Raw genomic sequence first — 25,376 nt, 5'->3', positions numbered from 1 at the left:
AGTGTAGCGAATCCATACAGCTTGAATCCTACCAACTTAGAAGAGGCACAAAGCTTAGCACTTTAAGTCAACATATATTCAGGTAAAAAATAATAAAAAAATATAAACACGTTGACAAATAAATAGATTGCTGAGGTCTTTTCCATTTTCATTCTTTCTCAAAGTGGGTTTGGAGGAACTTGGTATCCACTAATATTTGGCAGTTACTAAACTGGTGCTAAGCATCTAAGGAGAAAGTAGCAGAAGTGGTTAGACTTTCAGGTGGTTCGTTTGCCTCTTTCAGATTGAACAATCACTTTTGCCAATGATCATGCTCTACCGTGTGAGGCTGCAAGATCTGTCTTGGCTGTACCCGCACGCTGCTGAACCGCTCCTACCTGGCTCGGCCAAGCACGGCGCAGCTGCCCCTCGGCTTTGGGGAGCCGCTCAGCGCCAAGGCCAAGGCCAGATGGGCCTTCACAGCGCAATTTTGAAAAGCGTTGTCTAGGTTCTAGGTTATTTTAAGAAAAAAAATTGATGAGCAGAACTTTTTTCGTTCTTTCTTTCTGCGTGGATGTATGTAGTTTTACTAAAGAAGCAAGCCTGAAAACGAGGTATTGGTGCTATCCCTCTGCTTTGGCGAATCTGTCCACACCAGCAGGCGTGCGATGTCCCAATGTAATGGCACCACAATCCAAGGTGTGATACAGGCAAGGAAGAGGCGAAACCTTCATTAACGGGATGCACGCATAGAAGGGGAAGTCCATAAGTGAGTCCGTGAAATGCTCTTAAAATGTATTTTTGTGTTTCTTAACGCATTTTGCCATGGTTTGTTGCATTTTAGGGCAGAGGGAGAGCAGGGTGGTGTCAGCCATTAGGGCAGTGGGACACACTCCCGGTGCGGGGATCCGGCACTGCAGAGCTTGCCCGGGGATCTTATTCCCACTTTTTTTTCTTAGATCTTACAACACGATCCACCTGGTACGAAATTTATGCACGTCTTTCAGTCAGGAACCCCGCATTTCACACAGAAGGAGCCTTATTTTCTTTCCCATCCCAGCTTTGCCAACTGCAAATATTTAAAGCCCCCGAGTCAGGCCTTAAAAAAAAATAACAAACAACAAAATCACACAACTAGCTTAAGCAACGAGCCATACTGTTAAGTGGCTTTACTGAGTCGTTAGAGGAGGCTGGGAGGCGGCTCAGCCCCGCACCCCGGGAGCTGCGGGAAGATGGCTGCCCCCTCCCCGAGCCGCCCCGGGCTCCAGGCTGCGCCGCGGCCCCTTTAAGGAGGTTGACCCACTCGCCGTCTCGGTTGCCCGCCCGCCTCTGTTTCGCTCCCCCGCCCCTGCCCGAGACACTCAGAGTCGAAGCAGGTGCATGCGCAGTGCGCTGGCAGCCTGGCGCGCTTGCGCAGTCACCTGCTCGCCGCCCCCCCCTTTCCCGCTCCTACATCCGGGTCATCGCACGCCCGCCCGCACGGCCGGTCCCCTGTGGTGCTGTGCAGATCGCTCCCCCTCCCCCTCCTCCCCCCTTCCCCCCAGCGCGGGCGGCTCCGGCGCTGTCGCCATCCGCGCCCTCCCCTGCGCGGGGCTCCGGCCACGCTGCTGCTGTCGCTGCCTCCGGCCGAGCGGGGGGAGGCGGCGGCTCCGGCTCCCGCTCCCGTCCGCATCGCCCTCCGCGGGGCGGCTCGGTGAGTGTCAGCGGTGTGGAGGGCGGGGGGCCGGGCGGGGCGCCGCGCTTCATCCCGCGTTCCTCTCAGCCCGAGCGGCGCGACCCCCACCGCCTTCCCGCTGGGGCCCTGCCCGTCCCTGAGGAGCCGGAGCTTCCCCCCGCCCCGGCTCCCATCTGTTGCTCTAACCCCCCCCCCCCCCCCCTTCCCCGGGCCAAACCCGCCTCCCCTCAGCCCTCCGCAACTTCCCCGCGTCCCTGCCCTCCCCGTCCCGCCGCCGCTTCGCCCCCGCAGCGCCGTCCCCGGGGCGCCCGGCTGAGCGAGGAGGGGGCTACCGGCCCGCCGGGGCCTCCCGCGGCGGGGAGAAGCGGCGGCCGCCGCCTGCCTCGCCGGGGGAAACCACGCGAATTGCCAGGGACCTGCCCTGTGCTGAATAACCCTCCTCTGTGTTTCCCCGGCTCTCCGGCGGGGCTCCTTCCCCTCGCGGCGGCGGGTCGGAGGCAGCGGAGCCGGTGTGCTCCCCGGCGCCCGGCCTCGGCTGGCGGGGCCGGAGCAGCCCGTCCGCCCCGGCGGCCGCCACCAGCCTCCCGCGGTGCAGCCCTGCGCGCCGGCCCCGCCGGGTGCGGTCGGTGCCGCGGGATGGAGTGACAGTGTGAATGGTTAACCGGGAGGAGCACGCCTCTTGAAGGGACATCTGCCGTCTTTCAGACTGTAGCTGAGACACGCAGCAAGTTAAGCAGAATACAGGAATCCGTGCGAATTTGTCGTGGTTAGGGTGTATCCTGCAGTTCTGTGTGCCGTACCTGTGATGCTGGGACTGCAATTACAGGTAGGGTTAAGGTGAATTCAGAAGCTGTAAGAGGAGGGTGTTGTTTCTAACCTATTCATTAAATAGCTGATAAAATCAAATTTTAATGGGATTTTAATTCTCTCCTGTGCGATTCAAGGATAAGGGCACATGCAATGCAGTTCTGTTTTGTTACTTTTTAAAATCTGGTATCGTATCTCATGCAGTAATGAAACACAAGAAGTTTCTTCACAGAAACATTTCAGATACCAAAGAAATAGAGAGTATGTGTTTTGAAGGTCTTTGAAGTGTTTTTTCTTTTCCTGTTCCATTGCATCAGCATCCTGGATCCAAATGTCAGTGACAGTATGACAGCTGTCTCTCCGCTGTGATAGCGGAGTCTTACAACGTTTAAAATCTGTCATTCCACATTTCTGGTAATGTAGTATGGAAATAAAAGTATTGATTAGCATGTATGTTAATCCTCACACCAGTAAAACATTTTCTAGATTGATCTAATAATCTGTATTCCTTCTTATTACCATTTCTGTTGTTAAAAACGGCAAAGTCTATTTTGCTTATACTTACCCCCTGCCCCCCCCATCACAAAGAGATTGCTTTGTGCTCTGACTGCTTGGACTTTTAAATATATCTTTTAAATTAACGAGCTTTTTCTATAGTAGGTTGTGATAGATAGGGGTGTTGGACAGGAGACATTTAGCAATTGATCTGAGGTTACTCCTGTCAAGGTTGGAATGTGAATCCAAACTTAGAAGGTTCCACCTGACAAATATCTTTGTCTAGCAAGGTGCGTTGTTTTGCAAAACACATCTTCAGTTCTCTGTAGCAAGTTTACCAGCAAAATCCTAAACCATGTGAATAAGGCAGTGCTGTTCCATAAAGTAGGGTTTTTTTTGTGTCTGGCATACCATAAGTATTCCATTGTGGAAATGGAAGATTTCAGTGGGGGAACAGATAGCATTTTGTCCAAGTCAGACTGTCAGTTTTCTTACTGCATATATTCACTGTCAGAGAGTAGGGGCTGTAGAAAGAAGTGATCCCAGAATCTGTTTTAAAATAATCCTGTCAAGAAGTGCTGTGGTTGTATGAAAGTAAGGAATGAATTTGATCCCATCTGTTACGCGACTTCCATTTGTCTTCAGGTGCTCTAGATTTTCTTCATTATTTGCAGTTTAGCTGAGAGCACCTGAGGTGACAGATTGTTGAAGAGATGTCTTCTGAAATTCTCTGAATCTTCATATTGAAACCGTTCCTGCAGGAACGTCAGTAGACTGTAGAAATATCATGTTAGCCAGTTCTGTTCTTGCATACATAACTGTCCTGTCCCCTTATGTGAGTTTTGTGGGAGTCTTAATGTCTGGATAAAAAGGAAACAATTTTTTATTATGTCTTTCGGTAGTTATACATCTTAGCAGAATAATTAATTTTGAAATTAATTGAATGCAGTAGCTGAACTAGTTTTGGGGCAGTTATGTAGGGAACTTAAGTCTGGTGACAGACAACTTGAATTGTAATGATGCTTATGAGACACTTGGAATTAATACTGTAAAGAGACAGAAGGATGGGGAATATTTATATTGCTAACTACTAAATTGAGTGATACAGTAGCAGAAATTGGCTCTGTCATTTGGAAAAGCATATGTAGGGGCCACTTTGGATTTCTGTAGCTGCTTGGGCATGGTGAACTTAAATGCAGGGGTTTTTTTCCCCTCTCTGTGTATCTAGGAGAATACAGATACACAAACAGCCAGCGGTACCTTTTTTGTGTGTTATTGCCTGCCAGCTGGGAGCATAGATGGAACTAATGCATACCCTGTAGTAGAGACAGGCAAAATTAAGGCTTATTTGCAAGAAGTCAGATTTGCTTTTTAAGCATTTAGGTTGGGGTGTGTTTGTTGTTTTTTTGTGTGTTGTTTTTTTTTTAAGAAATAATGGTGCTAGTATAAATCAAGGTTACCACTTTGCCTGCCCTACCTAAAAGCATGCTCTTAAAATTACAGCAAGTTTTAGTCACTGATGTAGATGGGCTTCAGTTGAGAAGAATGACTCTTGTCTGTTAAGGTAATGTTAACTACCCTGAAGGGTATTATAAATCAATTTTATGAGACTTATTCATTGTAAAAGTGTTTGAAAATACATCTTCTAACGCTGAAATGTTTTGAGTGTTGTCAAATTGCATCTCATGGACTATCAGCTGTCAAGCAAATGTGCTGCAGGCGAGGTATGCAGCCCAAGTGAATGTATGTGCTGAATCCACACGAGGTTTGAATGTCAGTGCCAACTCCTGTGCTTAGTACTGTAATGCAGAAGGTCATCATGGTAGTCATTTTGGTCCATCTGAATCCCATCAAGTCTTAGCAACATGGCTTCAGAGGTGGGGAGATCAAGGGGGCTGGGGATACGAAGGAAGCTATGCTTGGGCTGAAAGCAGTGCAGTGCTGGGGAACGTGAAGCATTGGCACTGCTCGCTAGCCGTGGCACCTGAAATACATACATCTTTTAGGCAGGATAAGATTTATTTCAGATAATTTTCCAGCTGTAAATGATGGCCAGTTGCATGTACCTTTGGACATCTTTTCTACTCTCATTCGTTTGCATGTATCAAGAGCACTTTCAAGTAAACAGGTAATCCTCCTGCATACTTTGTAAGTCTTCCTTTGATATTATATCTATGGACATGTAAACTTTATGTAAGAGTGTTACTATTTTCTTCCTTGTGACTGGAATATTTAACACCTATACCCAGTGTGGAGAAGTCTACTTTTCTCTTTATGTGTATGAAGACAGGAGCTTATTTGATTTTCTTTAATTTCAGGATCTCATATAAATTCACCTCAGTTTCCCCCCTTCTGTGATTCAGCAATGTTCTCTCGAGTGCCACAAATTGGCTGCTGCAGCTGGCAGAGTGTTTCAAACTGTCTAAAATTTGCTGAGAGTAATAGGCTTTCTTATATAGGCGCTGTTTTACATTTGCAATCCCAGTGCTTACTGGAAATATGTGTATTGCAATTATATAAACAGCAGAGCTTAACAGAAACCAACAACAAACAATGAGCAGTTTTAGGATTGACTAGGTAGAGCTGAAAGTATTTTTAGTTACAGCACTTTCTCCTGTGTTCCCCATCTCCTGTGGTTTTAATTGCATTCTTCTTTTTAGAAATGACATTTTGTTGTCTTTGTCACATGAAAGTCTGATGACCAGAGAATACCTTCACTGTGGAAATAGTGAAATTAGTTATAGACAAAGCATATTGAAAGGTGCAAGTAAAGTGGTGCATTCTTTTGCCTTTCACTCATGATAATTTGAATGATCATTTGAGGGGGAGTGTTGATCTGCTGGAGGGCAGGAAGGTTTTGCAGAAGGGTCGGGACAGGCTGGACCGATGGGCTGAGGCCAGTTGTATGGGGTGCAACAAGGCTCAGTGCCGGGTCCTGCACTTGGGTCACACCAACCCCACACAGCGCTACAGGCTGGGGTCAGAGCGGCTGGGAAGCTGCCTGGGGGTAGAGGACCTTGGGGGTGTTGGTCAGCAGCCGTCTGAACATGAGCCAGCAGTGTGTCCAGGTGGCCAAGAAGGCCAACAGCATCCTGGCTTGAATCTGAAACAGTGTGGCCAGCAGGACTGGCTACAGACCCCTGTAGCACTGGTGAGGCTGCAGCTCAAATACTGTGTTCGGTTTTGGGCCCCTCACTACAAGAAAAGACACTGAGGTGCTGGAGTGTGTCCAGAGATGGGCAGCGAAGCTGGTGAAGGGTCTGGAGCACAAGGCTTGTGAGGAGCAGCTGAGGGAACTAGAGGGGTTTAACCTGAAGAGGAGGGAGTTGAAGGGAGATCTTAAAGCTCCCTAGAACTCCTGGACAGGAGGCTGTAGGCACGTGGGGGTCAGTCTCTTCTCCCAGATAACAAGCCATAGAACAAGAGGAAACGGCCTCAAGTTACACCAGGGAAGGTATAGATTGGATATTAGGAATTATTTTTTTTCACTTGAAGAGTGGTCGGGCATTGGAACAGACTGCCAGGGGTAGGTGGCAGAATCACAGTCTCTAGAAGCATTTAAAAAATGCATAGATGTGGCACTTAAGAACATGGTTAGAGGTAGACTTGGCAATCCTGGATTAACAGTTGGACTTGATGATTTTAAAGGTCTTTCCCAACCTAAATGATTCTGTGAATTTCAAGGTAGGTTTTAAGTTAGTTGTAGGTGTGAGGTAAAGGCTGACAGTGTTCTGCTGTGTGTGTATATGGCTTATGAACTTGCATCTGTTAAAACCTTTGTCATCTGGTTATGCTATCATCTTAGTTTACTATTGCTACAGAATGAAGTGGTCTTGGTGAAATGTTTAGCAATTTATTTTTCTTCAACTCTGCAATTGTCAATACTGGCCATGGACTTTTGGTACCAGACATTATTTTTAAGTGTTCTTTAACACTACTTTTTGAACACCTAGAAAAATAATTTTTACATTTCTAGTACCTAGACAAGTATTGGCAAACTTGTGTGTGCGTCAGGAAAGATTATTTGCCTTACTTGCACTGACCTGAAGTTCTAGTGTTGCATTTGGGGAATGCTGTGTGACTGACCAAACCCAGCACCTTTTTTCTAATACACAGAACTGTTGTGGGACTGCAGGAAAAAAAGGAGATTAATTATCTCTGAAACAAAGAGATTGTACTTGCGTACAATCTTCAAGTCTATAAAACTGGTTTACTCTAATAATGTTTATATGGGAGGATTTATTTTTATTCTTTTACTGCAGTGGAAATGCTCTGTGGTTTTTGGTCTTGTTTACGAAGTGTTTGGCCGATTCTCTGGCTTATATCTACAGCACTTGGGATTCACAGGTGGTCCCTGTGCATATAGTATGATTGGGTTTGGGGCAGCTTAGCTTGAGAGGTTGAGTGCATTCAGTTTGGTGTGGCTGTAGCTACGGAAATAGCATGCCTTGCAAAACAGGGCTTCTGTCTGCCACCCACACCAAAACCTAAAGCTTGATCCTGTAGGCAGTTAATAAGTTTGTCTGGAAGGCTGATTCCATCAGCAAATGCTTTACCTGAATCGGTGACCACCAGGCAAAAAAGTGTTATGTCAGTAATCACTTTCTGTATAAGAAAGTGCAGCAGAATGCTGTCCTAGATAAATTTTTAAAAGCACTTTTTACTTCAGACTATGAGACTTAACCATTCCCCAGTAGCAGGAGGCTGTCCTGTGAGCAAATTCTGTTTAACTGGTGTAGTTCAAAAGACTATTAAATTCAGCCATGAGGCAATTCTGTTTCTCCTTCAGTACTAGATTATTAAATTAAATGGAGTGTTAGCGTGAGTAACTTCTTCCTGGTGTACTATACAAGGTAATAGATGAGTTCCTAGCAGCCCTAGTTGTAAATTAGCTGACTGGAAAACCCTGTTTCTGTGACTAGTAGCTCTAGCAGTTTTGTAACTTCATAAGTTAGATCTAATTCTGTATTCTTCCAGTCAGGTGTGGCACTGGATGGTGGCTGGTTCTCCTTTTTATTACATGAGTCTTGAGGGAACATCCTCACAGGGAAAGCGAATTCTTTTTGTTGGGGACAATAAAGGTGTTTGTTTTGGCTTCTGATGTACAAATCAGTTTGACCTTTCTACTGCAAAAAGAAAAAAAGGTGGTTTTCTGTATTCTAGCATTGCTAGTCAGAGGAAAATAAAAAGCTGTAAGAATTAATTTTGTTAAAAACAAAACCTTCCTTTTTAGTGTCCCTGAAAGTGAAACTTCTCAGACAAAATGCATTCTGGGCATGAAAAGCCAGTTAATTTCTATTTGTTATATTTGCACCTTTTATGTGCTGAGACATATGGTTATTTGAAACTGTTCCTTCTTAATGTGGAAGTGAAATATGTAACCACTAGACTTCATAAGGCTTCATCTCAAAGATAAAATTGCTGACCTTTTATACAAATGAAGATCATACAGACAAGGCAGTGTGTTATGTAAGGATTACTTATGGATAGTAGTTAATTAATTAAGAGTTTGGACTTTTTGCTTGTGTGTAGAACCTTATGTGGGGAGATGTGAATTTGTCAGCTGAACAGGCAGTTGAATTCTAATAGTAGTTTCCAAATTTTTTGCTTTGGGTAACTACTTGTAGATTACTTGCTGCTTGTTACCACGTGCAATTGGCTAAAGTCATATTCTCCCAGATACTAAAGTAGTACTTAAATGCTTTAACTGTTCTTACCTTTGCATCTCAGAGTTCAGAGCTAAATTAATTTCTTAGCAGTAGTAACAGAATAACATGACCTAGTTGGTATCTCCTAACTCGAAGTTCAGAGGATGACCTTATAAGAGCTTTCAACTAGCCAAACAAAATCCAGGTTGTTTTCTTGCCTTTTCTGAAGTTCCTGGTTTTAGCAGCATTCAAACTTGTTATGGAGAAACTATCCATTTTTCTATAACTATGACTTCTTAATAAACATGGTGTAGAATCATGTCCTGGTGAGGAACTTACTGTAGGTGGGACTGACAGTAAAGGCAGTGTAGGATACTATTGATTAAGACCTAATACTTGGAGCAAATAATGTTATATAATATTGGTGTTGTGTCAGGTTTTCAAAGGAATTTTAGTCAAACTACTTAAAAGTAGCTGCCAAAAGTGAGGCTGGGGAACACAGTGTAGTCTTAAAATTTTGACAGCTCTTCAAATAGCTTTAGTGTGGCTCAGCTTTACAGTGGAGGTTATTGCAGGGCTTGTGCCTCTTGCTTTGCTTCTCTCCCTGTCCCTAGTCCAGAGTGGGCCTCAGTATGACCCCATTACAGTCCCTTGAAAACTCATGCTCTAATAAACATGTATCCAGCTGGGCAGCATGGGAAAAGAAACAGGTTTGGATGGAGAGGACAGCTGAGATGAGGAGTGATGGCAATTAACTAGGAGGAAGGTCAGCTTGCTTTGAGTTGAAAGCAGGAAATAATATTAATTAGAATTTGAGTTGGGGATAAGTTGTTATAAAAGTAGTGGAGAGGCTGGACTGGAAGCTTGTTGACTGTGTGGAGAGTATCAGTCAGGTACCAAGGGACGGTGTGGGAATGATGCTACCTCATGCCCGGCATCTTGGGGACATTAAGGGAAATGGGGACTTGCTGAACAAAGAAAATACATGGAAGAGAGCTGCTGGGGAGAAGGCTGGACAGAGTAAGTCAGAGTAGAAGCTGGGATTTTATAAAGAAGGCAGATGGGTCTGTTGGACAAGGAACTTAGGATGGTAGAGTCAGAAAAACTGTAAGGAAGGGGCTACAATGAAACCTAACATACAGAGTTTTGGTCCATTGCCATTAGTAGTCATCATGTCTTCACCATCTTAGCTTGACATATATCGAAGTGGTAGAAATTGGTGTCATAAGCAAATGGTTCTGATTCTGGTGATGTGTCGTATAACTACAAGGATAGATTGTTCGGCTGATCTCCTAGTTGAGAGTTTATACTTGGTCTTTTCTGTTAGGCTGTGAAGCAGGACTCAAAAGTAAAGAAACTGCAGAAAGAAAGCACCCTTGAACACCTAATTGTGTGCCATTTCTTCCATTAGGAACCTTGCTTTATCCCAAAGGTGGAGTGGCTGCTGCTAGTTTAGTGAACAAGTGCTGAATAGTTTGTCTTCCTTGCTTAATATTGTGTCATGCTCTTGCTAGATTGTTCCAGAGATGCAATTAACTTCCTCTTGGATAGTCTGGTACTGCTTTCTGTACAGTTTTTATTATCAGAATGGTCTAGTGAGATGAGGAAGTGGTTTGCTTCCTATTCTACACATGAGAGGCAAAAGCACGAAGAAGAGAAGTTAGGCCAGTTTTGCATGGGTTAGAAATTACTGGAAACTGAGTCTTTTTAGGCTAGTTTACATATTGCAGCCACATCCCCGTTGAACTTGCTGCTTTTCTCTTGCTATGATTCCATTTTAACACTATATTCTAACTTCACAGTTGTTTCTTGTGTTCATTTTTAGTCTCTTTGGACATGTAGCTCCCATAAGTGAATTGGAGAATGTGGCAATGCTCAAGGTCAATCTGTTTATCGCAGCAGCAGAATGTGGCCATTTCATTTTGTCAAAAAGGCAAAGTTATTTCTAGGTTGTTCTTGTGTAAATATGTCGCTTGTTCAGAGAAATGAAGGATTAATTCTGGCATTGTGTGACTCTCAAGAACTCATACTCTGGTATTAGTAATTCCCACAAACTTTTCGTATTGATGCAGATTGATGCATTCCTTAGCTGGACTGCATTCACACAGCTTTGAGGCCAGACTTAAAGGGCCAAACTGCCACATGTTATAAAACGGCACTGGTTTTGGTATGTAAATGTTATGAGAAAGTCAAAGTGGGGCTGCAGCTTTATTAACAGAATTGTGAGCAATGAATTAATTTCTCTCCTTCATGGTGAAGGAAGAAAAAATGAGCTCATTCCTATTTCAGCTGGGTGTCTCTCAATTGTTCCTGTTGCTTAGATGTTTAATTTGACAGATAGTTCTGTTCTGCTGTGGCCACTGGAAGGGAGAGGAACCGTAAGCTCGTTCTGTTTTGTAAAGCCTTGTGGCATCCCAAGTTTCTCTTTGAGACAAACTGTATCAACCAGTGTAAGAGGTATAAAACTGCTATTTCTTCTGTCATTAGAAGGAAGGGAAAAAGCCTTTGCTACCCTGATGGGTTGGGGTTTTTTTTTGTTTGTTTTGAATCCTCTTACTAGCTTGTCACTCTTAAGTTTTTCTTGGGAGCTTCTTTTTTAAGGGAAATACTATGAATGAGGCTTATGCTGGTTAGAAAACAGTATAAAAAAAGAAAAAAAGTGTTTACTCCTGGGTAAAGAAAAGAACAGCAGCCTCCGCTGATGGAGCTGTGGTTTTTTGCCTTTTCTTGCCAGGCCTACTATGTTGGCTTATGTTCAGTTAATATTTGGCTGATCAGCTTTGCAGCTAGCAGGACTTCAGGAACACTTTTGCTGTGGATTAAATTTGGTGGAAACTTATTTTCTCTTGAAAGGTTTGCATTTGTTGATAGCAAATCTCTTTTCGGGTCTTAAGGTAGAGATATTTCCCCCTTGTTTGGGAGGGGAATGATCACAGGAGTGCTTTTGATCTGAAAAGTCAATCAGTACTCTGGGTTTCTAGTTCTAGCACAGCTGGCTTCTGATGTGATACAGGGTATGTGACAAACATTGGTGTTCAAACCTGAGGTACTTTTACGTGGAAAAGGACACACAGACTTCAAACAATGAGAGCCTCAGGTGCTGTTTTCTGGCCTTATGTAGGCTTTTTGTGTATTTAGTTATGTGATCTGTCAGCTCTGCCCACCTCTACCTCTGTGGGTGGATATAAGCAATTCAAGTATCTTCAGTTCAAGTAAGAATTATAGTGACACTTCATAAAAGAACATGAAGTGCAACATGCTGAAGCATAGCTATGTGTGGGTGAGTCAGGAGAGAGCTGTGAGTAGCAGCGCTAAAAAAAAAAAAGGAAGTACAGTCATAATAAGACTTTATTTAAAAAGGAAAAAACAACAAAACCCTGCCACAGAAAAACCCCAACAATCCAACAGCCATCTGTCCCCAGAGGATGGGAATGCAATAAGGTGATGTAGTTTGCATCTTATAGTTACTCTCTATGTGTATAGATTTTCACATGCATATGTGTGTATATATCTATAAAAACACGTGTGCACCTATTTATTTGCATGTGCATCCACACACTGTTAAGTATAGTTAGCTATATTATATCTCAATACAGTACTCAAGTAGGGCAGTTTGTATCCCAAGCAAATTTGAGCTGATGTAGAACCCACGTGCATTTTTAAGAAACTATTTTAATTGCTAGCCAAAATACTTAAGTGATTTTCAAGCCTCTGTTATGGTATACCAGTGATACAGGCTTTGCTTATGCTTTTGTTCTATCTGTTGAGGGCAGATCCTCCCTGCCAGGGGACAAGCATGCACGCACTCACTCATCAGGGCACACTGTGTGCTGCTAACAGTTGTCAGGAAATAAAAAATACCAAGAACAATATAGTTCAGTTTTTACAATGTGTTGGCTTTACAGCACTGCCGGAATGATTCAGTGCTGCTTAATTTTGTGTTGTTGATGTATATATGCAGTAGCTGCAGAAAAAGGACTAAAAATCACTTACTAACTTCAAGTAATTTGTGTTTAGCTTCCACAGTTACATAACTTTAACTTCCTCAGAATGTGTCATCTTCGGTTTTAGTATTTTTGCATGTTAAAAATAATAATTGAAATCCAAATGCTTTACTTAAAATAAAAGGCACAATTGTTTGCACTTAGAATTGGTCTATTTCCTGATTCTGGATCAAAATATTAGAAAAAATCTATTTACTTTAGTCCTGACAAAATGCTGTACTTGGCAAAAGGATTGGATGTTTCATTTTTATCTTGTGTTGTAAACAAACACAGATTTGATTTAGCAGTTCAAGATACTTAATAACATAATGATAAGAAAAATAAGCTATTTTATGTTGGTACTTAAGTGTATGTTTTGTCAAGGACAGTGTTCAGTCTTAATTTCAGCTAGTGTTACAACTCATCTTTGGAAGTCCAGAGAAAGAAAAAAAAATTGAAGATGGTGAGTGAAGAAAGCCTTGTTAGATACATCTGAATAGTCATCTTAGTATTTCATAAAAATATATATATTATAAATAACCTAATTCTTTAAAGTACTTGTGCTCTTACATAGTTTTATGCTTGATTTAAAGGTGGTTTAGTTAAGTTATTCTTTTCCCCCCCTTGCCTTAGGGGAGGTCCCAGAGTGCAGATTTCTACACTTCATCTGCTGCCCTTCACTGAAAGAGGGCACCTCATAAAAGTTTGCTTTTTTTTCCTCTCATCAACTGGTTATTGTGTGTAACATCATCTCTTCCTTACTACTGTCAGCTGTGCTCTGCTTCATGAATTGCTGAGACTGCCATTACAGGGTAGGCTTGCGACGGAAATGCAAAGGCTGCGTCCTGCCTGTGAACATGGTAGTAGAAGTAATGGGAAGGTAGGGTTCATGCTCTTGTTTTACAGCTGCTCAGCTAGTTTCACTGTTATTGCTCTGTCCTTTCTAATCCTATTTTATTTGACATTTGTGTAGAAAGCTCTTGCTCATACTTCAGGAAATATCTGACATAGATAACATTCTTTGTGTTTTCTTTTGCTTTTAACAACCGTACTTTTCTCTGCTTTATTGTCCCCTGAATACTGGTAAAAGAACAATGTTTAGAGTAGCTGCTACTAGTAGCATGTAATTCAGTAGTACAATAGCTCTGTTTGTTATCCTAAATGCTTCAGTCATTTAGCATCATTAATACATGTAATCATCTCTACAAAGTTGAGGGTAGATCTGCCTGAAAAGGAAATTGCTTGCTTGAATTTTGTCTTTGAACTTTACTTTTTTATATACCCTCCACCCCTACTCCAGACTGATCAGGTTCAGGGATCCTGGAAGCACACTTGTTGGGATCAGTTTTTCAGCTCTGAAGGTAGGGCCAGTCATACCAGAAGTCCTGTTGGGTTTTGTTTGAACTGTGCTTTGGAGTTGGGGTGGCTTGTTGGGCAGCACATGGCTTGTTTTTTATTTCTCCCTTTATGCTGTGGTTCTCAAGGTTTTGCAGTACTTGTAATTGGGGCACTCTGTGTGCTTGTTGTAGTAATCTGGTTTTCTGACAGATACTCCCCTTGGGTCTGAGTAAAGTTTACACTGCAAAAGAAAACTTATCTTTGTGAAGAGCTATGAGCACTACTCTTACCCTTTCCAAACCAGCGCTTCCAGAAAAAAAGGATCAAATTCTTACTTTTGCAGTGAAACTGATCTTCAAGGTCCATACTTCAAGCTTTTCTAGTATCATTTGAGCAGAAGTAGTAAATGCAGCATCTCCTATTATTTTTTTTGTTGTTGACTGGGATGAGTAGTGTTTATCATAGGCAGCAGATAATACCTGTTGAAAGACGCAACTCTCCTTTGTCAGCGTCTGTTATTGCCTGAGACTTTATCATGGCGTACATTTCTTAGTTATATGGGAAATCTGGCTGGGCTTATGTTGTTTGACTTGAACAAGTTTGAAAAAGGTGATCTTTTCTTAGACAGATGGAGTCCCCATTTCCCCCCTCCAGATTTTGTAGGTTATGAAAAGAAAACCTTTTGGGGAAGTGTCTCTGACACAGTAGCCATGTCCTCAGCCCAGAAACTTACAGATTTGTTGCTCTGTAGCACCTGTGCCAAACAGTTGATTCTGTACCTTGTAAAATAGCACTGATTTAATCTTTAAATAGAAATGGTATAGTCATGGTTTTAAAATATGCTGTGTTGTTCTAATAGCTAGCTAGTCTTCAAAGTAATTATTTTGGAAAACATTTCTGAAAGCTACAGCCCCGGAACTGTCCCATGCTTAATGAGACTTGCACATTTTACAGTTGACTTCCGTGTATTAGTTTTATCTAACCTGTGTTTATAGAAAACTACAGTAAATACCAGGATTGAAACAGTACATATATTTTTAATATATATTATTTTTATATATATATTTTTAGCCTATCCAGAGCAGAAGGGATGGAAATGTGTTGTCTAGTCTACTTGCCTGGTAACAAGGGATCAGTTCTGTCTAACTATCATATTTGTAAGAAAATTACTACATTTGCATTTGTCTTATTGCTCAGCTTCTGACTCACTGGAAGGCATGGATAGTAATGAATAATCTAATGTGTAGTACATATAAGCGTAACTATTTATAATATATCAATATAGAATATGTATTTAAACAGATAATATTAAATATTATGTGATATGTGAGTAACTGTTTCAGAATCTGCTAGATGGTGTGTGCAGTTGAAAGTTGCACTGACAAAACTAACCATACCAGCAGACCTGGGGTGTTACTTCATTGGCTTTGTTGACTGAGTGCTCTAATCCCAGTTGCTTGATTGTTCTGATATACAAGTGTGTAATGTAGATAGATGATTTAAAGAGGTCCGTCCATTTCAGTGTGATGAACTGTAGTAGTACGTTACGCAAATAGAAGTAGCTATCTAAAGCTTGAACTTGAGTTTTGCTTGCTCTGTCCTGTGTACTGGTTGGGCTGTGCAAAACAGGCTTGGGAAACTGGTATAGATTTCAAACCAACAACTTGTGAGGTTATAGTAGTTCTAACCAGGGAACTTACCCACATTAATCTGGTGGTGTTCATATTGGTACAATACAAGAAATACAGCAAGAACTGTCTCTTCTGGCAGTCATGGCTTAAAATATAATAGCATAAAAGCTTTATTTGAAGTTCTAGAGAGACCAAAGGAAACAAATACAGATATCAATTTTATACTGAAGTTGCTCTTTGTCTTTGAAGGTAGTTGAACTTTCTGCTTTATCCCATACGTGAGGGTGGTGTGTGTGTGTGGTGGTGTTTGGTTTTTTTTTTCCTTTTTTTTTTTAATACAGTAAATTAGAGGGATTTTTTGCACTAATTCAGTCTTCATAAATGCTAAAGCCTTTCATTTATCTCTGAAATCCTTTGTCAAAGTTGTTTGGCTGTGGGTAGCAATAGATTTTGCTTCTAACAGGAAAAAAGTTGTGCAGTTCTCTTGTCTGTGTCGCTGCAAAAAGAGAGCCAAAGAATTGAACTGTGGCCTGTGTCAGTGCCGCATGTTCTCTTGAACACGAGGCTTTCCATTAAAGATTCTTCTTCTTCTTCTAATGTGTCTGGTTACCTTTCTGAAAGGTGACTCAACCTTGCAGAAGGAAGGAGAAATGAAATGTAGGTTGTTCTCCTGTTCTGAACTTAGAGCAAACCTTTGCAGAGGGCTCACATTGTTACTAAATCAATGCAGAACTGCTGTGCTGCGCATGGAAAATAGGGAAAGTGTAGTTGTGTGAGTGTTCTTGGCTTTATGAAAATACATTGTGGTTAATGACATCTTGCATGTAAGTTGGAGGAAAAAAGGCCAAAAAAAAAAAAAAACCAACCCCAAAAGGTAACCTGCCCCTAATTTAAATAATTTCAGTGCAAAGGAGTGTGAAGTCCAGTTCTCCCCCCACACCACCATCCCCTGACCTTTCTTGGGCTGTGGGAACAGAATGCTGTGTATCCTTGTTGGTATGAGATGGGAGTTGGGTGGATTCAGGGTTGTTGACACTGATGTGCAAACAAGTGGGATGTGGACAGGAGGCAGTCATGCTGCTAGTCCTCCATTTTTATAGATACTTGAACACCTTTGTCATTTTTAGGTCTGACTGTGGTGATTCCTGTTACCTGTTGATCCAAAACAAATTTGTGCTCAGTACAAGTTTAGAAGCCAGAGTGGCAAGCATCAGTGTTAAACCTCTTGGTTTATGGTAGACTTTTTTTGTCTCTAAAAATGTTTTGCTAGTTAAGGAATAGAAGATGAAGCAGCCAAACACTTTTGTCTTGCTAGTCAATTTTTTATATAATTAGTGCTGAAGGGGTTTTCTGTAGTGATACCTTCAAGGTACTACTTCAAGGGTGGGCTGGGTAAGGGCCACATGAAAAAATAAGAGCAAAGCTGTTGTGAATGCTATTAAACACCCCGCACCCCCTCCTCACCCCCAAGTACACCAACACTTCCTACCCCCCTCCTACTCCCCTCTCCGATCCCTGCTGTGGGTTTAATTTACCATCCCACCCCAGTGCTGACCCCACAAGCCCTGCGCTTCCTGGATGGGCTTGGAAGGGCGCTTTTGCGCTTTTGCCCCAGCTTTCCTGGCCTGCCAGGCTGGGGCAGTGGCACGCCTGGCCCCACGTCCCACAACATCCTGAGCCGCTGTCACGATGGTCTTGAATTGCTGTGGGCTCGGGATGTTGGTGGTGGTCTCAGGGATGCTGTGGTCTGGGCTGAGCATCTCCGCGGGCAGTGAGAGGGAGCTGATGGCGAAGCGGTAGATGGCTCTGCCGGTGTCACCATCGTCCCCATACACAGGGATGCTGCTGGGCTCCTCCTGGCTGACCAAGGAGCAGTTCTGCATCATCTCCTGGAGCAGCAGAAGATCATCTGCTGGGCCCCCGATGGCTTGGTGGTGGTGGGCAGCAGCGTGGCTGAAGGTGTTGGTGCCTGGGAGGGTGTTGGTGCCCAGGGCTGCCCCCACGGGGGTGGCCGTGCCGGAGAGGCTGAGCTGTGCCAACTGCTTCTCCATGTCCTGGTACTGAGGAAGGCACGGCAGCAGCACTGAGGGGGCTGAGGCCACAGCTCTCCCCTGGAGGCTGAAGGGCGCACAGTGTTGTGGTTGGCCCTGGGCGGTCCCAGGGGCTGCCCAGGCTGGGGGTGTCCTGCAGCCCAGGGGGCCCCGCAGGGCAGTGCCCAGCGGAGACCCAGCACGATGGCTCAATGTGGAGGTGGCTGGTGGAGGCAGGTTGGTGTCCATCCACTGGGTACAGAAGACTTGAGGGTCAAAAAGGCAGCCACATGGAGCCATCAGCAGACCTGTGTGGGCGAGTGAGAAGCGTGCTGGGCCGGGGGACTCTCCAGGGGCACCTGCCGAGCCAGCCCCGCTCACTGACATGCCCGGGTCTGTACCAGGCACGTGAGGAGCTTGTGGCCAGCACACCCCCATGGGGTGAGCCACCGTGCTGGTGGGACAGGGTTGCAGGCTGGGGAGGAAACTGGCTTATGGGAGAGATGGCTTCAGGAGACATGTCCCCAGGTGTCTGGGAAATTCTCTGTAAATTGTGTTTACTGGGCCACGCAGTACCCAGGTGAGGCAGGGGCATTCACACAGGATTGCTGAACCCTCGTGCCAAAAATGCTGTGTGGCCGGGGGTGCCGTGCCCACTGCAGGTGGCCGCAGTGCTGCTGCGGTGGGCGCACGGGCTGTGGGGATGGGCTGCCCCCGCCTGCACGGGCGGCACAGTTTGGCTGAGCCTCAAGAGAGATGAGCGAGCCCTGGTGGTCACCTCCACTCACCCCCAAGAATGTCCGCAGGCCACAGGGGTCAGGGTTGGTCCCTACCTTGCGGGTAGACGGTTTTGGAGTGGCCCAGAGGCTGACGCGGCTGGGGCGTGGGGGGAGCCCCGGGGCTTCGCAGTGAGAGCTGCAGCGGTGGCAGCGCCATGGCCCGTTGCGCCGGCGGGGTGCGAAGGGCTCTGGGGCTGCCGGTTGTGGAACGTTGGGGCGTGCTGCGTTCCGCTCCGCCCCCAGCGGCCTCCGCGGGGCGCTCTGGGAAGGCAACGGCTTAAGCGGGGCTGGGCTGCCCGCGGCCCCCGCTGCAGGCGGCTGTGGGGCGCTGTGCCTGCAAATGCCTTTGCTAGAAGGAAGCCTTGGTCAGTCACCAGAGCTACGATACCATGTCATTGGTGGTCGTGAGACTTCGTGATACAAATCGCAGGAGCGGAGTGCTGGGGTGGAGGGTGACAGACTGCTCTGAGGGGTAGGCAGGGCAGGCGCGGTGGGAGATACTGCACTGTCCGTAAGGGAGAGGTTTGGCTGTACAGCCCTTTACAGTTAGCGTTGATGTGGTTTAGTCTCTGGATGAGGATTAGGGGGATGGAAAACAAAAGATGTTATAGTGGATGTCTACCGCCGATCGCCCAGACAGGACGCCAGCGCTGAGGAGCTATTCGGCAGCCAAATAGGAGTCATTTTTTGTTGGGAAGACCCGTTGTCAGGTGTTTCTCTGATGTGGTGATTGGAAAGCGTTGGCGCTTTTTTATGCGTTCATGGTCTGAATCGCATGCTTCCACCTTGCTCCGTTATGGGCAAGTGGTTCATCAGCATCAGAAGAACAACTTCGAGCAGGTTAATTTTTGGACTTGTGAGCGCTTTAATCACTTGAGCAGCTTTTAGCCTCCTTTAGTGTCAATAAAGAAGGAGCAGCTTCACAAATGCGTAGCTGAACCTGCTCAAACAGCAAAATTGAAATGAGCTCTAACTTTTTTCCTAGCTAAAAACTATGAACAGTTTGTCCTAATCTGGTGGTCATCAAAAAGGAGTCAGTGCATGCTGTTAAGGAAAGCTAGAATTTATCTCACCTGCATATGCTAATTATGCTTATTTTGTTGTGACACTATGCTGCTAGTGAAATTAGCTTGGGAAACTGTAGGCATATGTAGTGTTGGCAGTTAGTGGAAGATTCTAACAATCCCAAATTTTGCTAATTTAGATTTCATTTTAAACATAAGCCTTACCAGAGAGTTAAATAGGATATTCTTACATGCTTGTTTCAAAATTATTTTGTACTTCTGATTCTTTCAGAATTCTTTTCCTAACGTGACTTCTTTCTGCACTGTGTTCATTTAAGAGCTTGTCTTACTAAACTGCTGTGTCTAAGCAAACTTTACATAAGTACTAGCCTTCTCAGACAGTTATGACAAACTGCTTTTTTTAAAGGTAATTGGGAGGCTAATGTTTTTAGTGGCTTCACAGTCATGAAGAAACCCAAACCAAAATTCTGAGCTTAGTATAAAACTGACATAAATTGTTTATGCAACTGAAATAGTAATTTAGCAAAAGAAATATTTGTTAATGACTTTTTTACAACTTAAAAGAATTCTGCTTGCTGAGCAGCAGCTTTTGTGCAAGTGTTCAAAGATGAGCAGGAAATGAGTGCTGCTCCACATGTACAGCGGATTATTGTGCTAGCCGCTGTTCAAATAACTAGCATACTGCTATGAATGGTGTCTGGGGAAATGAAAAAAAATTTACATATTCCAGCAAATTCTTTTTGCTGTTCTCTCTATGCATGGACAGAGTCTTTTTTGTTGTTGTTGTTGATATCTCAGTATTTATTAAGCACCATTTGATTAGGTCTGACTTCAGATGGCTACATTTAAAACCATCTCATGAGAGTGGACAGTGTTTTTCTTCCTGTGATATACCTGGAAGCTGTGTTAAATAGAAAGACTAGGTTCAGCCGTATGGGAAACAGAGTGGCAGGTTTAAAAAAAACAAACCAAAACTCACTGAGAGTAAATTTCTGGTCTGTAAACTCAGAAGGTAAGACAGTCACACTGCATAAGTGTAGTGTTCATAGTGGCAGAACTGAGTTTTCCAGGGAACTTTTGAGTCCTTAACAGTCTTGGTGCTGTTGCAGCCTTCTAAGAGTAAAGCAAATGGCAGACAAATCTTCATTTATTCTTAGGAGTTGGGAGGAATTGTGTTGAATAAGCATGCAAAATAAAACTGAAATCTGAGTACATAACAGTAATGTGTTGACTGACATTAATTTTGCATTGGGGGCTGTGTATTCTTGGGATTGGAGCTACTCTGTAGCATGGTTATTTATATGAATAGTAAATTAGAGGAAAATAACGTTGATGAAAAAATCACAGTTTTGACTCTAACCTGTGAACAGTTGAGATTCTTTTTAATGGTTAGACAGAGGAAAGCTTTAAGTGTATATGGATATTAAATCCTGCAAGTGCTTGACAGGCAGGACTCTTCTGTCCTAACACAGAAGTTGATGAAAGTTTGAGTTCAGTAAAAAGACAGGCTGCTACATAACCTGTAACTACAGCTGCTTTATTGGAACCAGTTACAGTTCTGTTTTCATTTACAGCATGGCTCTAACTGTTCCTGGCACAACAGGCTTCCCCTACTCCCAGTTCTTACAAATATTTTTTTTTTTGCTGCCTTTCTTACAGCTAACCATTTTGTCTTGAACAGCAATAAAAGATGTGTCTTCCTGTCTCCCCCGGGAGATAATGGAGACAGGTGATAAAATTGTTAATATTGCCTCCTACCATTACCTCTTGTCTAGTTACTCCCTCTAAGCTTAAATACATTTGTAGCAGTTCTCATTTATGTTTGTGGTTCATTATGTTCATTTTCACTTTCAGGTTTTTAAGTCAATGTATATCAATGCTTTTCTTCTGGTGTTATCAGGGTTGTAAAGAAGTGGCAATAATTCTTGCTAATCCAGCTTCAATAAACTGTTGTCACTGACAAGTTACTCATGTGGGATCTGAAAGGGTTATGTCTGTAACTATCTTATGAAATTCCATTCCTGCTTTTAGGCTTTCTAAGAAAAGAAAAAAAAAATTAAAAAAAAACAACCCTGGTCATTCAGGCTAACTGATCTGTCTTTTGTGGGGAAGAGAAATGGGCATTTTCCAGTATGATAACAGAACAGGTCTTTAAGCTGGGAACCACTTACTGTCTTGCACATACCTTTCAAAGGATGTTCTTCCATCAAAATTGTGAAGGCAAATGCTTTAAATACGTTTGGAGATATAATCCTGTGATCTTTGTGACAATCTCTGCAGTCAGTATGAATTCATAGGTAACATGGGATTGATTGTGTAGATGCCTGCCTTTGAATTCTGTACATTTGTGCCAGTTTGTTTAATAATAGTTTTGGATGTACTTTAGGGTATAATGGGAAACTCCCTTCACCTACAAGGAGGTATTTCATTCACATTTTTATTTTGCAGATGCTTGTTCATATATGTACAACAAAATTCCTTTTGTAGTTTGTATGCTATCTCAACATTGAAAGCATCAAGGAATGGCAGTCGTAGATTTTTATCTCCTTTCTGCCATGGAAAGGAATAAACTGCCAAGACTAGTAGTACATTATTCTAGACTGACAGAGCAGATAGTAGAGGTCTTGCTTAACTTCCCCTTTTAGTCAAGTAACAGTGGTAGGCTGAAAGCCTGCCTGCACTTAACCTTAATGCAATACAGCTGTATAAATTAATATTTTGAATAGTTCTGAGTTAAGAGATTTATAAGAGCAAGGCTAGTAGCTGCAGATACTTCTTCATTCTCCCTAGCACCTCAGTTAAGTTCAAAGTTGACCTCATATTTGAATAATTTGCTGATGAACTTGCTTCCGTATGCAGAGATTTCTCCCAGTAGTGTATTATTTTGGCCTGGTCTCTTTTACTTGGATAATTTTAGGACAGGTTTTTTCGTCTTTCCTAGGCTGAGCATCTGGAACTGCTTGCTCTCTGCCTTCAGAAATGGTAAAAAGAAATCTAGGCATATGGACAGGTTTTGGTTTCTCTAACTTAAAATAGTTTCTATTTCAGTCTCTGAGTATCTTATTTTGTAAAGAGGGGAAAGTAGACTTGTTTAGAATTTCTGTAAGCAGAAACAGTCTTAAAGGTCAGTCATTGTAGAAGTGCTTATTTTTCCTAAAAGTACAGAGTTAAGCATTTTTAAAGTGTAAACAGGCCAAAAATAAGTTTTTATTCTTCAACACAGGGCTACAGGCTAAGAAAAAGGCTGAAAACTGAATTTGCATGCTGGCATTGGTGTTTATAGTACTGACTTTGAACTGTGTTGCAGTGCTTCTGGGTGCTTTATTGATTTCTGATAGGAATGCTTGCATATCGGGGAAGCCTGTTGGGGGTCCGTAAACATGCAGTTTGATGGCAGATGAAATTTGCTGTCAATAGATTCAAAATCAAGAACAGTGACACAAATAATACATCTTACTAAAAACTTGTTTCTTAACCTTTCAAGACGTTTTATTGTTAAAAATTATTCTGGGGAGTTCTGATATCTGATGAAATGCAGTGATAAATTCAGATTAAAATACTGAACTGTGACATTGTTCTGTAGAACACGTTTCTGACTGTCAACTTGTGAAAGGTATTGATGTGGCTGAGTTAAGTATAGGGTAATTCCTGTGTGAAGAGCGCGAGTTGTTTCAGGTTCTTTACTTCGCTGCCCTCCCCCATTGGAAAACTAAAATGGTTTAAGATGTGAAATGCATATCCCATATTTAAGCATTTTATTTACTTACTAGGACACACAAATGAACTTTGATATACATAAAATTGATAGTATAAAAAATTAATTCGATTTAAACCTGGAATTTTAGAGCTGCTCTTTTGTGTGTGTGAGACAGCAGCTTTGTGGGAGCCCAGTGTAATCTAGAGTACAGCAACCATACAGAAAAACTTTTCATCAATGGAAGCATTCTGAAGAGTGGAATAGATCAGGTTTACCCATCAGTGGGCTGCTCTCTCTCTCCTTTTTTCTTTTCTCCCCCTCTTCACCACCCCACCCTGTTTTGTTTTTTTGCCCCTGTCTGGACTTAAGTACACTTGTCCTTTTCAGTTTTTGTGTCTTTTTCATTATGCATAGGTATGCCTTAATTCTACTTGAGTTTGAGTGCTGGGGAATGATCCCTTTTGGCATTCACCAGCTGTTATGAATGATACAGACATCTCAAACTTAAGTATTCTGCCTTTGGCCTTACGGAGTATGGGTTTATGACTAAACGTAGAAAGAGCTGCAGCTGGAAGGAGGTTGAGAGTCACTGCCTTCTAGGTAGTAGCTTTTATTGGCTAGTAGAAGAGTTATGGTTATTTTTTCTGAAATAAGTCTGTTTCAGTGGCTTGGCGCTATCCCAATGTACCTTTTTGGAATAGTGATCCTTGACATGAGTACTGAAGCAGCTCTTTCCTATTATGGGCAAAGTGCTCAATGGCAGAAGCTAAATGTCTGTAAAATACTGTTTGGTAATTCCTTATGATAATCAGAACTTTGATAGTGTGTGTACAGGGGGTTATGGTAATGAAGAAATGTCTTCAATTTCCTGTTGTGCATTGCTTATATAGAGCAGTGTATGTGTGCAAAGGCAGTGAATGAGGCTTGAGAAACTGCCTTTCAAATATGGTGTTTCTCACAACTGGCATGAATTGGTTCTCATCAGTGTTCTTCATGTTTGCTGCTGTTTTCCAGTATCAGTAGGATGTGATACCATCTAGGGCAAGTTCAGTATACCTACATTAAATATTAAAAAAATTACAAGTTTTGACATGTTTCTTGTGGGAATGGTACATTTTATTTGCAGGTTTTTAAGTTGGCAAAGAAAGTGCAGCTGCTAATGCCCTCTGCTATCTATTAGGAACATGACATGGAACCTAAGAGTTAGAGAGATACCACCTTTCTGAACTAGCCTTGTTTTCCTGCCTAGTTTCTTGAGAAAACTCTTTTTTCCACGTTCTCATGAACTACTCAATAATTTCTCTGTTATTGTATGTGTTCTCTGTCGTGTCATAAGCATGATGTTTGAGAAAACTCTAGCTGACCAACAAACCAAGGACTTGGTTGTACTCTCCAGGGGTGGTTTATTCTTCAGACTCTTGGTGTATGAGATATGATAGAATTTGTGGATCTATTAATGGTTTGAGTCTAGCTCTGCATTGCCAAGACCACAAATTTGTCTTTGAATCTAAGGCTTCCCTATGGGACAATTTTTTCTAAAATTTAAGTACACCTAGTACTTAATACCTACCTAGTAGCAAATTGTACTCTTACACTCATTTTTTTCATCTTAGAAAGTTGTCCTAATGTTAAGTTCAATATTGTTTTTTTAACAAGTACATTCTAACTACAGTACATTTTATGACACTTGACTGTAGTAATCCAACAATAACCAGAGTTGTAGTTGGTTGGCCTGGATTAAACTTGTTTGATTGTTTTGTTTAGATATTTTTTTTCTCCTGAAGCATGTTGTGTTAAACATGTGCATCTCTTCCTTTTTTTTAATCTCTGTGAAAGGATGACTTGATCAGTAATTTGGAACATCTGCATGGGGTTTTTTTGATTCAAAATAGTCTTAATGGAAGATTTTATGGGCAGAGCTATAATCCACATACTGAAGTGAAGTTACTGTTTATTATGCCCAGGATTAGATTGGACTGTCTCAAATGATTAGTTAACTTCTTATTATCTGTAAAGCCTAAGAAGCTTAAGTTTTCAGTAGTAAAACAGTAACTTTCATTCTTTCCAGATTGACACATGGGGGTTTAACATTAATATCTTTGCCAGATAGGAATGCAGTATCTGATTTTTGGAGTCTGTACTGGTTCAGCAACTTCTGTTCATAATGTGAAGTAGTGCAGAGATTTTCCAAGTATTCTGTACGTGTGCTTCACCCAGTGTTTTCTCACTGACTGCCTTGAAGGTCAGTAAATAGCCACTGCTATGCTTATCCCTTTCAAGATTCATCCT

General features: G+C 42.7%; 1 protein-coding gene across 1 annotated transcript in view; it reads left to right on the top strand.

Annotated features, from left to right (window-relative positions):
* Positions 1 to 1,359: 1,359 nt before the first annotated feature.
* LOC121084473 (splicing factor, proline- and glutamine-rich-like) overlaps positions 1,360 to 25,376 on the top strand; it is a 48,610-nt gene continuing 24,593 nt past the window's right edge. Inside the window, 2 exon segments of the mRNA XM_040585936.1 lie at positions 1,360 to 1,554; positions 1,556 to 1,672. Of these exon segments, the coding sequence (XP_040441870.1) occupies positions 1,360 to 1,554; positions 1,556 to 1,672 (312 nt within the window).

Source organism: Falco naumanni, chromosome 3 (assembly GCF_017639655.2).
Source record: "Falco naumanni isolate bFalNau1 chromosome 3, bFalNau1.pat, whole genome shotgun sequence".
NCBI lineage: Eukaryota > Metazoa > Chordata > Aves > Falconiformes > Falconidae > Falco > Falco naumanni.
The sequence above is the reverse complement of the archived record's forward strand: the minus strand, read 5'-3'. Positions and strand labels throughout refer to the sequence as shown.